Source organism: Glycine soja, chromosome 19 (genome assembly GCF_004193775.1).
Source record: "Glycine soja cultivar W05 chromosome 19, ASM419377v2, whole genome shotgun sequence".
Classification (NCBI taxonomy): Eukaryota; Viridiplantae; Streptophyta; class Magnoliopsida; order Fabales; family Fabaceae; genus Glycine; species Glycine soja.
Window position 1 is genome coordinate 608,797 of NC_041020.1, and position 10,694 is coordinate 619,490.

The 10,694-nt window shown below is 33.4% G+C and overlaps 2 protein-coding genes across 2 annotated transcripts; one reads left to right on the forward strand and one right to left on the reverse strand.

Moving 5' to 3' along the window:
• Window positions 1-473: 473 nt before the first annotated feature.
• Window positions 474-5,124, forward strand: LOC114399278 (polygalacturonase At1g48100-like). Its single transcript, XM_028361432.1, has 6 exons — window positions 474-735; window positions 1,336-1,467; window positions 1,925-2,140; window positions 2,414-2,621; window positions 3,618-3,808; window positions 4,468-5,124. The coding sequence occupies exons 1-6, from the start codon at window positions 547-549 to the stop codon at window positions 4,861-4,863; spliced, it is 1,332 nt and encodes a 443-aa protein (XP_028217233.1). The 5' UTR covers window positions 474-546; the 3' UTR covers window positions 4,864-5,124.
• A 389-nt stretch (window positions 5,125-5,513) lies between these two features.
• Window positions 5,514-10,350, reverse strand: LOC114398275 (mitogen-activated protein kinase kinase 3-like). The gene is made up of 9 exons (XM_028360459.1): window positions 9,961-10,350; window positions 9,564-9,818; window positions 8,706-8,924; window positions 8,480-8,617; window positions 8,174-8,341; window positions 7,599-7,712; window positions 7,164-7,271; window positions 6,642-6,733; window positions 5,514-6,279 (listed from the first exon to the last, which is right to left on the reverse strand). The coding sequence occupies exons 1-9, from the start codon at window positions 10,060-10,062 to the stop codon at window positions 5,871-5,873; spliced, it is 1,605 nt and encodes a 534-aa protein (XP_028216260.1). The 5' UTR covers window positions 10,063-10,350; the 3' UTR covers window positions 5,514-5,870.
• Window positions 10,351-10,694: the final 344 nt, after the last annotated feature.

Genomic DNA, 10,694 nt, shown 5'->3' on the forward strand with positions numbered 1-10,694 from the left:
TTTCTTTTCTAAGTTATTATTATTATTTTAATTTGCAAGAATAAGAGAGGAGAAAGAAAAAAAACCCTAGCCATTAATTTGAGTCCATGGTATGGGCCTACCACAACGTGCTACCAATAAGATTCAACTCTAACGTTACGGTTAAAATTCATCCATATCGATGCTTGTGAATGGGTGGGTCAATCTAAATCCGAAAAAAAAAGGAAAAAAGGAAATATATAATCAAATAATCAATACATGTATAATAAAATCCTTGACTTTTAAAATATACATATGATAATATATTATGTACTTAAATTATATTATAAAATATAATGAACAGTTTTCAATTAAATAACAAAACTAAATTCTAGCATTGTCCATTTACCTGTGAACTGGTCACGATTTTGCTACTGTTTGGCTCGTGTGCATTGCAAGTGTCACAATTTTTCTTCTTCTATAAATAGAGCTTCAATTTCCCGCTCTGTTAGCAGCATAACACTTTTCTCTTCAAATAATTTCATTCTTCAGCTTCTTATTACTTTGTATCTCTGTGTATATTTGAAAATGAAGAATATGAATATGAAACTAAACACCATTGCATTGATAATTGCCATTGCATTTTCTGTGTGGTCTTCAAGCTGCACAGCAGCACGTGTCAGCCACTGGAGGAAACTGAAAGCTGCTGCATCTGCTACTTCTTTTAATGTGTTAGACTATGGTGCTAAAGGTGATGGACATGCAGATGATACAAAGGTACGTGATTTCATCAAATTAATTAATTGATATAATATTCCTTATTTAATTTGCCTCATCATGGATTCAATTTCAGTTTTGCTTTCTGCCATTTCACTTCTCAGATGATGACAAAAGTCAATGGCTGTTTCCTAAGCCTTGTTAACTTAAGAAAATAAAATAGCCGTAATTACACTTTTGCTCTCCCTATTATCATCATTTTATGAATTTGGTTCTCCCATTTTTATTTTTCATGAATTTCATATCCCATTCTTTTAATTATACAATTTTGGTTCATTCGTTTATTAAAAATCTAACATTCATTTAATAGAAATGTAGACATAACTTTATACCATGTTCATTTCACATGAATGAATGTGTTGATATGAAAAGTGAATAATATCACGTTAATAAATAAATCAAAATTACATAATTAAAATAATGGAGGATTAAATTTGTGAAAAAAATAGAGATCAAATTTATAAAACAACTAGTATAATTAGGCTAAAAAATAAAAAAAGAAAAAAAAATAAACCCTCCAGTTTGTTGCACTTATGGTAGCTTCTCGTTAATTATATTTATTGCTGTAAGTATTAACTCAGTTCCATATTAAAAAAACAGGCCTTTGAAGATGCATGGGCAGCTGCTTGTAAGGTGGAGGGTTCAACAATGGTTGTTCCATCTGGTTCTGTATTTTTGGTGAAACCAATCTCTTTCTCAGGCCCTAATTGTGAGCCAAACATTGTTTTTCAGGTGAAGGAATTAGTCCATCTCTTCCCACATTTTCCTCTCCTATATGTCACCCTACAAACACTAGAGCATATATAGGCCAATGGCCCCTTTTTGACTTAATGTTTTGTTTTTATTTCATATTTTTATGGTGAAGACATTTTTATGGAGATAAAAAAAAGTTTAAATAATTTTTTTTTACTCAAATTGAAGAAAGGTTGTTTATTAGGGTTAAAAGTCACATCACTTTAATTCTTAAAGTACACTGTACATGTTTGGTGAACAATTTCAGTCTATTAATTTCAAGATAAATTTTAATATGATATTAGAGTTTATAGTACATTTTCCTGTGAGAAATATGGGAAAGTTTTACATATTAATTCCTGGTGCCAATGTGCCATTTTATATACTTTCTGTAATGTGAATTGATTTTAAGATGGATCATAAGACTCTCATATTATGTTCATAAAAATACATGCAGTTGGATGGCAAAATCATTGCACCTACAAGCTCTGAAGCTTGGGGCTCTGGTACCTTGCAATGGCTTGAATTCTCAAAACTTAATACAATCACAATCAGAGGCAAAGGTGTCATTGATGGTCAAGGCTCGGTTTGGTGGAACAATGACTCTCCCACTTACAATCCCACAGAAGTGATGCTGGAAAGCAATGGAAGACTTCCAAGCACAAAACCAACAGTAAGAGTCCTTTTGCATCATTGAACTTTTTTTTATATATGTAAATGTTAATTAGGTTTATTAGTTTTGTTAGAAATATCACTTAAAGGAATTTGAACCCGTGACCTCTCTTTTCTCCCTTCTCCTTTCATCTTTTTCCGACCAATCACTGGATCAGTCTTATATCTCCCATTGAAATTCTCCTTTACATTGAAACTAATATAAAATTGTCATGTTTTTTTTATCAGCAAAAATTCTCACTTGTTCTCTTATTAATTACTTCTTTATAATTAGGCACTCAGGTTCTATGGAAGTGATGGTGTAACAGTGACAGGCATAACAATTCAGAATAGTCAACAAACCCATCTCAAGTTTGACTCTTGCACAAATGTTCAAGTCTCTGGCATCAGTGTTTCATCACCTGGTGATAGCCCCAACACTGATGGAATTCACTTGCAAAACTCCCAAAACGTGGTCATCTATAGTAGCACACTTGCTTGCGGTAAGCATAATAATTAGTATATAATTTAAAAAAAAATCAAAATCTTAAACGCATATTTCATCATCTAGAATGAGATATCAAACACACAATTTACACAAACACTATCTCATCTCGTGAATGAAATTATATTAATCCTTTGTATGGGTCCGCAGTCTCAACTTGTATATTAGTCTCTATCTAATAGTATATAACTTCTAACTACCATGCATGCTATGAGACCAACAAAATAAAATAAAGAGAAATACTAATAATGCAAATTTGCAAACACTAATCTCATCGATCTCATGAATGACAAAATTAAGGTCCGAGTTGCAATCCCTTTAGACGGTCCACCATCTCAACTTGTATTTAGTCAAAAATCACAATCTTGTTGAAAATAATTCAAGTTCCACATCGGTTAAAAGTAATCTCACATTAAGTGAGGGGCAATCTTTACTCATTGAGCTAACTTTTGGGTTTGAGTTAGGTTTCTCACATTATTCATTCTAAGATGGTATCAGAGTCAATTCTGATCCTGAGACCAAGCTTTCGCTAGTCCCATATCGACTAAACATAATCTCATATTAGAATATATAAGTGAGGAGTAACCCTCATCCCTTGAACTAGCTTTTAAGATTGATTTAAACTTCTCACATTATTCCTTCTAAAAATATAAAATGGGGATGCACAAAATATATAGCTAGTGAAATCCATGTCATCGATCCAATGATTTTCATGTGAATTTTAACATAAAAAAGTGTTAGATGAAAATGAAATAACTTTTTTCATGGTGACATTTTATTAATTCAGGAACAAATATAGAAATAACAAGAAGTGCGCTGGTAGAATTCTTTAAATAAATAATAGAACCATAAATAAATTATCTCAAAATAATTCAATAATTTAATTACCTCCCAAATGGGTATTATGAAATAATTTAAGCAGAGTAGTTTGAACACTGAAACTTGGTCAATAATTTGTTCATGTGAGTAAAATTTACTCTACTAAATTGTGCAGGCGATGATTGCGTCTCTATACAAACTGGTTGCTCGGACATATATGTACACAATGTGAATTGTGGACCTGGTCATGGAATCAGCATTGGAAGTCTTGGCAGAGAGAACACTAAAGCCTGTGTTAGAAATGTCACCGTCCGAGATGTTACTATCCAAAATACCCTCACTGGTGTCAGAATTAAAACATGGCAGGTATAGTCACGTGTCACAACCCTTTTTGTTTTACACCTTATAGTAGGTTACATTATTTTTCCAACTTTTACACTATGGTTAAGACCAATGATATATGGAGATGTTTATATTTCTAACACCTACTTTATGTTTTTAACACTTGTTCAACACTAGTCTCTCGAGGTGGAATATTTTTTTTAAAATTGTACATATTCTCATAATCTAATACTTACTCTCACACTCAAGTCAAGTCAGTGTATATAAGTTACAAATAAAGGATAAAAATTCAAGAGAGATTATCTGAAATTATACCATTCTTACTCTTAGTTCGGTTATCTTGGTGTTTCTTGCATGAGATGGCGTAGAAAATGCCTCGTTAGACAAATCTTATCATAAACCTTCATCTAATAGATTTTTGGTCATGCTTTAGTGTTTTGCATCGGTACCAAGGTTCATTCCCCACTAAAAAGTTCTCGATATATAACTTTTGAGGCCTAGTTATTGAGTTTTTAGTCATTTGCTTAATTTGTCAGGTCTGGAATCAATAAAGAGAGGTTCAAAGAAACACCTTTTAATTTTTCTTTATATTTCTCTTCTTAAGAGGTCTATTAGCAATGAAGTGTCGACCAATCTTTTTTCCATAGATTAATTTTGAAAGTTGTTGATTTTGTACTCCATAGGGTGGCTCTGGTTCGGTCCAAAATATCATGTTCTCGAACGTTCAAGTTTCTGGGGTTCAAACTCCAATTTCCATTGACCAATACTATTGTGACGGTGGAAGGTGCAGGAATGAATCATCAGCTGTGGCAGTTTCAGGCATACATTATGTGAATGTAAAGGGAACATACACTAAGGAGCCTATCTATTTTGCATGTAGTGACAACTTACCTTGCAGTGGCATAACCCTTGATACCATACAACTGGAATCAGCCCAAGAAACTAAAAATTCCAATGTTCCATTTTGTTGGGAAGCATATGGGGAGTTGAAGACCACAACGGTCCCTCCTGTTGAATGTCTTCAGAGAGGAAACCCATCAAAAGAAGGAGGAATCAATTCTAACATTGATTCTTGCTGAATTTATCAACACAATGTCCGGGATATATAGATTATTATGATATATACATCATGGAAAGTTGTTACTAGTTAGTTATTATGATATCTTAAAATTAGTTCACATTCATGTAATATAATGTTGGATTTAGTGGATTGTAATACCGTGTGCCAAAAAGATGTTGGGGGAGAAGATTTACAAGCCTATACTACTTAGATTGAAAAATGTATGAAGTGGAAAGAGTGTATTAGCCATATGTGATATATCAATTTTTTTTTTCAATTATGTCTGGCAACCTTTTACATATTGGTGTTTTAATACGGGTCTAGGTTGTGGTGGTTCTATGAGTGACTTGATCCTCACGAGACAACTAATTGAATTTAGAAACTTTGCGTGATATGAGTCATGATGAGCTAAGCAGAAGATAAGCAGTTCTGATTTGATTTATTTTGTTGTTTAACATGTTTCTTACTCAACAAATAATAGTGAAATTTGGTTTTTGTAATGTCCGAATTGAATTAAGCTGAGGACCAGGTCAAATTCCGGGGTCTCATGGCCGAAATGAGCTTGTTTGTTGAGGCTGAAATTTTGTAGAAAATGAATAAGTAGCTACCAAATGCACTCTGGTAATCTTTCAGTTATAGAAGAAAACAAAGAAGGTTTTGAGTAAAATGTGAATGAGAAAACTGATTCATTGAAAATCTGAATGAATGAGTCAGTAATGGTACAAACCAACTTGTTTTATATACAAAGAGCTAACTAATAACAGATACAAAGAGCCTAGGCAACAAGCTTTGCTAAAGATATCTGCTAGTTGCTCAGCAGAAGGAAGAGGAAGTACTAAAGTAGCTGTAACGAAATCACATGCTAAATTTAAATGAATTCATATCACACTATTAACAATTTTTCAAAACATAGATATATGAGAAATTTGTAAGTGTTTTTACAAGTGGGAGAACAGGATTCTGTGGAAATCAAGATTCTTGGTGTTAAGTGTGTTGAATTGAGTGACACCATAATGTAATATAACATTACTGGTTAATGTATAGCTCTTGTTTGACAATGGTGTAGCATCCAATAAGGCTAGTTGGTTCGCATCCAATAAGGCTAGTTGGTTCGCATCCAATAAGGCTTGTTGGTTCCACAATGAACTGTTCATGAAATGTACCCATTCTTTTGCTAGGAATGTCAATTCCAAGATCCTTGAAGTTTGGCAAGCCCTCTACTTGAATGCCATCTCCACATATGAGGAACTGATTTCCAATTATGAAGGATCCTGATACCCTAATTGCAACTCCATCTTCACCGTGAGCGCGGCATTGGAGCCTCTCAACAACATGCACCAACTTTTCAGGAGGCCAGTCACCAACCAATGTAGTTCTAATACTTGATAGAGATGTAAAGATATTACTTGGACCACGATGTTGTTTCCCAGAGAAACTACAAAATGTAGAAGGATAATGTTATTGTTAGTGAGATCTAGAGAAGACTTTGGAAGGAGTTTCATAATTCATTCTTGATATAATGTAAACTGATTAACCACAAACTACTCAGTTTGACCAGGCCCTTGATATAATGGAAATTCCAGAAATCATATTTACTCAATATATTCCATTTCTTATGTCATAACAGAGCTAAATTAAGAACAAAAACTGTTGCTCCTTGAAGAAGCAAGCTACTTTCAAGTGAATTGTTTCTCTTGTATTATTTTTTTCTAATCATAGTAAGAACTAAAAAGAGATAAACTGTTACAAATGGCAATTTTTCTTGATGCAGAAATAAATATATAAAACAGTACACACCTGAAAATTGAGCTTTCGCTATATAAATTCCTTGTATGTTGCCACAAATCATCAGGTCCATCAAATAGCAAGTAATAATGTATTGTCAACATCTGGAGAGAAAAAATGCAAGTCAAAACAAAATTCTGACTTTATGTACCGATCACAACCTCTCTAAATATCTAAAATCTTGACATAGACAATGAATGATCCACATAACAAAAACTAGAGTATCCATGCGAAAGAAACTAATGGAATTCTAATTTTCTTCGTTGTGAACTCAAATGAATGTTTTGGAGAAAAAAGAGCTTGTAATTTCATTTAGATATGGTTTGCAAGAGGGCCTAAAATAAATGATGCAGACTTAAGGCCTAAAATGAGCATTATAAACTTCATCTCATCAGCGAAGCAACCTATGGAAAGCAAAACTTCACATTGTAACTAATAGCCACTCATTGTTTTATGTTTTTTACTTGCACAACAGAATAAAATATGCGTATGTAAGCTCAAATAATATAGAGATAAAAATTGGCAGCTACTTACATCTGCTAAATCCTTCATTCTTTGTGTAGGATCAAAAACGCTTCGAACAAATCCTGCCAAATCGACCTTGGTATCCTCATACTTTGTGATAAAGGGGTGCGAAAGCAGCTGCAATAGGGAAACACTGAATTATCAACTTCAAGTTATCGTGCATATGTCCAATGAAGTGGCTAAAGACAAGATTGACTTTGTAAGCTGTATCTAGTGGTTGGAACCAACAAAATCTAGGGAACACAATCTATTTTCCACCAGGAAAAATTGCAAATGTAAAAAAAAGAAGGTAAATCAAACAATATAAATGCACAATCACCAAAGTATTTGTGTTTTAGGTAGAGGGATAGACAAAGCAATCAACTTCAACAGCCACGAAATTGCATACCGTATATGCCAGACACCATGCTCTTATCACATTAAGGATTATCTCATTTTCCTCACCTGCTCTGCTGTTGGCCTGGTATCTGGATCCTTTTGTAAGCAAGCATCAACAAAGGAGCAGAATTCAGGTGAAAACTTGTTTTTCAATGGTGATGGTGATGGATCATCCAGGATCTGTCACAAGACAAAGTATAATTATTTTCAGACAGAAGAAGTACATGCATGAAATCAGATTACTAGAATGGAATAGCCATTCATGTGTAGCAGGGTTTGGACATATTTCTATAACATTGAGCTCAATAAATACCAATTAATTTACCATGTAGTGCCAAAGAACTCAAAATTCAGATGTGAAAACTTGGGAGAATTTATTTTGAGTACATTGTATGCCATATTGAACATAATATGAATTATCTCATTTATCTGAAATTTATGGCATATTGCAATGACAAATTTAGATATACTTTGTTTCCTTTTGTGTGATTACTGCTATTACTTTAGATAAAAAGTTTTTCTACAAGTGATAGGAAAAAGACATGTAAAAAATGGTCAACAAGGATGTTCTTCTCAGAAAACATGCACGTTTAATCATACAAAAGAAAACAAATAGCATCAATAAGCATTGGCACACACACCTGCAACATAAGATTGACAGGACCTTCATTTGCAGTATACGGGAATTCTCCTGTCCCACACTCAAAAAGAGCAAGACCAAGGCTCCAAATATCAGCTGGATAAGAATAGTTTTCATTTCGAATCCTCTCAGGCGACATGTATGTAACAGTTCCAACAAATGTAGCACACTACAAAGTAGCAACTTTTTATGAACATGGACTTCATAGAATGGTTGTAATAATGATTAAACAATAAAATTGACATTTGAAAACAATTTTATGGAAGCAACAAGTGACAATAAACTAAAACTGACGGGATATACTAACCATTGCCACTGAATTCTCTAAGCCAGCACTAATACCAAAATCAGTAATCTTTGGCTCCCCCTTAAGATTTACTAGTAGATTGGCAGGCTTTATGTCTCTGTGAACTAGATGTCTGACTCCATGGAGATAGCTTAGACCCTTCCAAAAGATAAAAGGCCAAGTAGCATATCTTAGTGCATTTTGAAATTAAAAACTGAAAACAAAAATATAAGATTATTTTCATTACATGCAGGAGCTTCTGAAACATGGAAGATAGAATAGGTTCAGGTATTCTTCTATGCATTCGCAAAATATCTGCAAGCGATCCTCCATCCATGTACTCCAAAGCTATGCTTATCTGTCCAGAGTCTGGGGTGTAAAATGCCCCGTGAAATTCTACAAGACCCTCATAACATGGTGCTTCGCATAATGTCCTTATCTCAGTAAGGAGCTGCTGCCTTTTCTCCTAATTGGCACAAAGAAATACAACCATTAGGCAAACAGGTGATTTTTACAATTTGACCTTTTAACTTTTTGTGAATGTTTTTTTACGAGGGCCGGGGGTAAGGTCTCATTCATTATTGCCACGTTGCTCTTTTATCCATTTAGAAGTAGACATTACCAATAAGCCCCATAACAAAGTGTCTAGTATTTTCAAATCTTCAAAAACAAAACATATCAAGAGTGCATTACCCAGCATCAACAAAATATCACATTTAGATAGTCAAATAACTTGTCTCTTGTGTACTACTATACATGCTTAGTAATCATAAAAAACTACAATGTATAATTTTTAAGACTATGTATAATTAAGGAATAATTTCTATATCAGTCTAAAAATTTTACACATAATAATTACAAAAAGGCATCAATCTTATCATACAAGAAAACGCATAATTAAATTACAGAGTAAAAAAACTTTTACACTATTAGTCTAAAAAACCTTTAGTCCTTTACACAGTGCATGCATTCTAATTAAATTCTTATAAAGAACTACAAGTAACATAAAAAGACAGTCCTACACCACATGAGATTCAAATTAAAATTTTCAACCAAGTGAATTTATAGTGAAAAGCAACAAGAATAAAAAGGTAAGAAACAATACCTTCTCGAAGATGTTGATCTTCTTTAATGCCAGAATCCTATGTGTTGGTATATGTATAGCTCTCTGCACAACACTACTGGCACCACTCCCTATTGCTCCAAATATTCTCATCTCATGGGAACAACACTTATACGTTTTCTCACTGTGATCAGTTTCATCCACGGACCTAGATGTGCACTTCTGCAACCCAAGCTCGTTGATATTGTAAACCCCATATGATCTACTCAACAAGTTAACAGTCCCACCATCCGAGAACTTCTCAATTGAATCAATCAACCAAAACCCATAAACAAAATAACAAAAAAAAAATATTAGACAAAACCATCCATACCCTTTTTAATACTACGTATTATTAAGACCATGTTTGGATAAAGAGTAATGAGTGAGAGAAGGTTACTGTGTAAGAATCACAAGGGTCCAATGTTGAACTTGATGAGAAACCCTTCTCGGCATCAAATAAAGGTGCAAGCTTTTTTCTCAATTCCTCCAACCCAGACATCGTTGTGAGGATTCACATAAAAAAATTGAATGTGGTCTCAAAAAGAAACAAACCCCAGATGCTGTGACCCTTTTGAAGTTCTAATCTAAGGCTAAAAAAAAAACAAAAACAAAAGGGGTTTCAGTTTTAATATGCAATTTAAGGTTTTTGCGTGGGTTATTGGGGTGGAAAGGAACAAAGGAAGGAACAGAATGTGTTTGTGGGATTCAAGGTAAGTGGTGGGTGAAAAGGTTGCGGTGTTAGCAACGTTACGTTACTCAAACTCGTGGGTTTATTTATGTATAATACACTATTCTAAGCTGGGGAGGTTGATATAAAAAAAAAGCTGGGGAGGATAGGGAATTTTAATCTATACTAATAGATAAATGGATAACCCATTTAAAAACTGTTTTTATCTTTGTTCCTTAATTATTCTAAAATTCCTTATCATATCTAACTTTCAATTGATCTGTTCTCTCATAATCTTTTCTTTCAACAAAATAATTAAAATTATAAATAAAAACAATGGTAGAAATTTAAAAATTTCAATTATTTTTTCTCCACTTTTTTTGAAAAACTTTTTTCCTCACTTCTATTCTCTCTTCAAAGAATTTATCCAATATTTTTTTGAACTTTTCCATGTTTCACGATTT

Excerpts from the sequence above, each read along its gene's own strand:
- LOC114399278 (XM_028361432.1), top strand. The coding sequence starts at position 547 with ATGAAGAATATGAATATGAAACTAAACACCATTGCATTGATAATTGCC. Across the intron at positions 2,622-3,617 it reads TAGTAGCACACTTGCTTGCG|GCGATGATTGCGTCTCTATA; the intron begins GTAAGCATAATA and ends TAAATTGTGCAG. Across the intron at positions 3,809-4,467 it reads TCAGAATTAAAACATGGCAG|GGTGGCTCTGGTTCGGTCCA; the intron begins GTATAGTCACGT and ends TGTACTCCATAG.
- LOC114398275 (XM_028360459.1), bottom strand. The coding sequence starts at position 10,062 with ATGTCTGGGTTGGAGGAATTGAGAAAAAAGCTTGCACCTTTATTTGAT. Across the intron at positions 8,342-8,479 it reads TAGAGAATTCAGTGGCAATG|TGTGCTACATTTGTTGGAAC; the intron begins GTTAGTATATCC and ends GCTACTTTGTAG. Across the intron at positions 6,734-7,163 it reads GAATGAAGGATTTAGCAGAT|ATGTTGACAATACATTATTA; the intron begins GTAAGTAGCTGC and ends TTTTCTCTCCAG.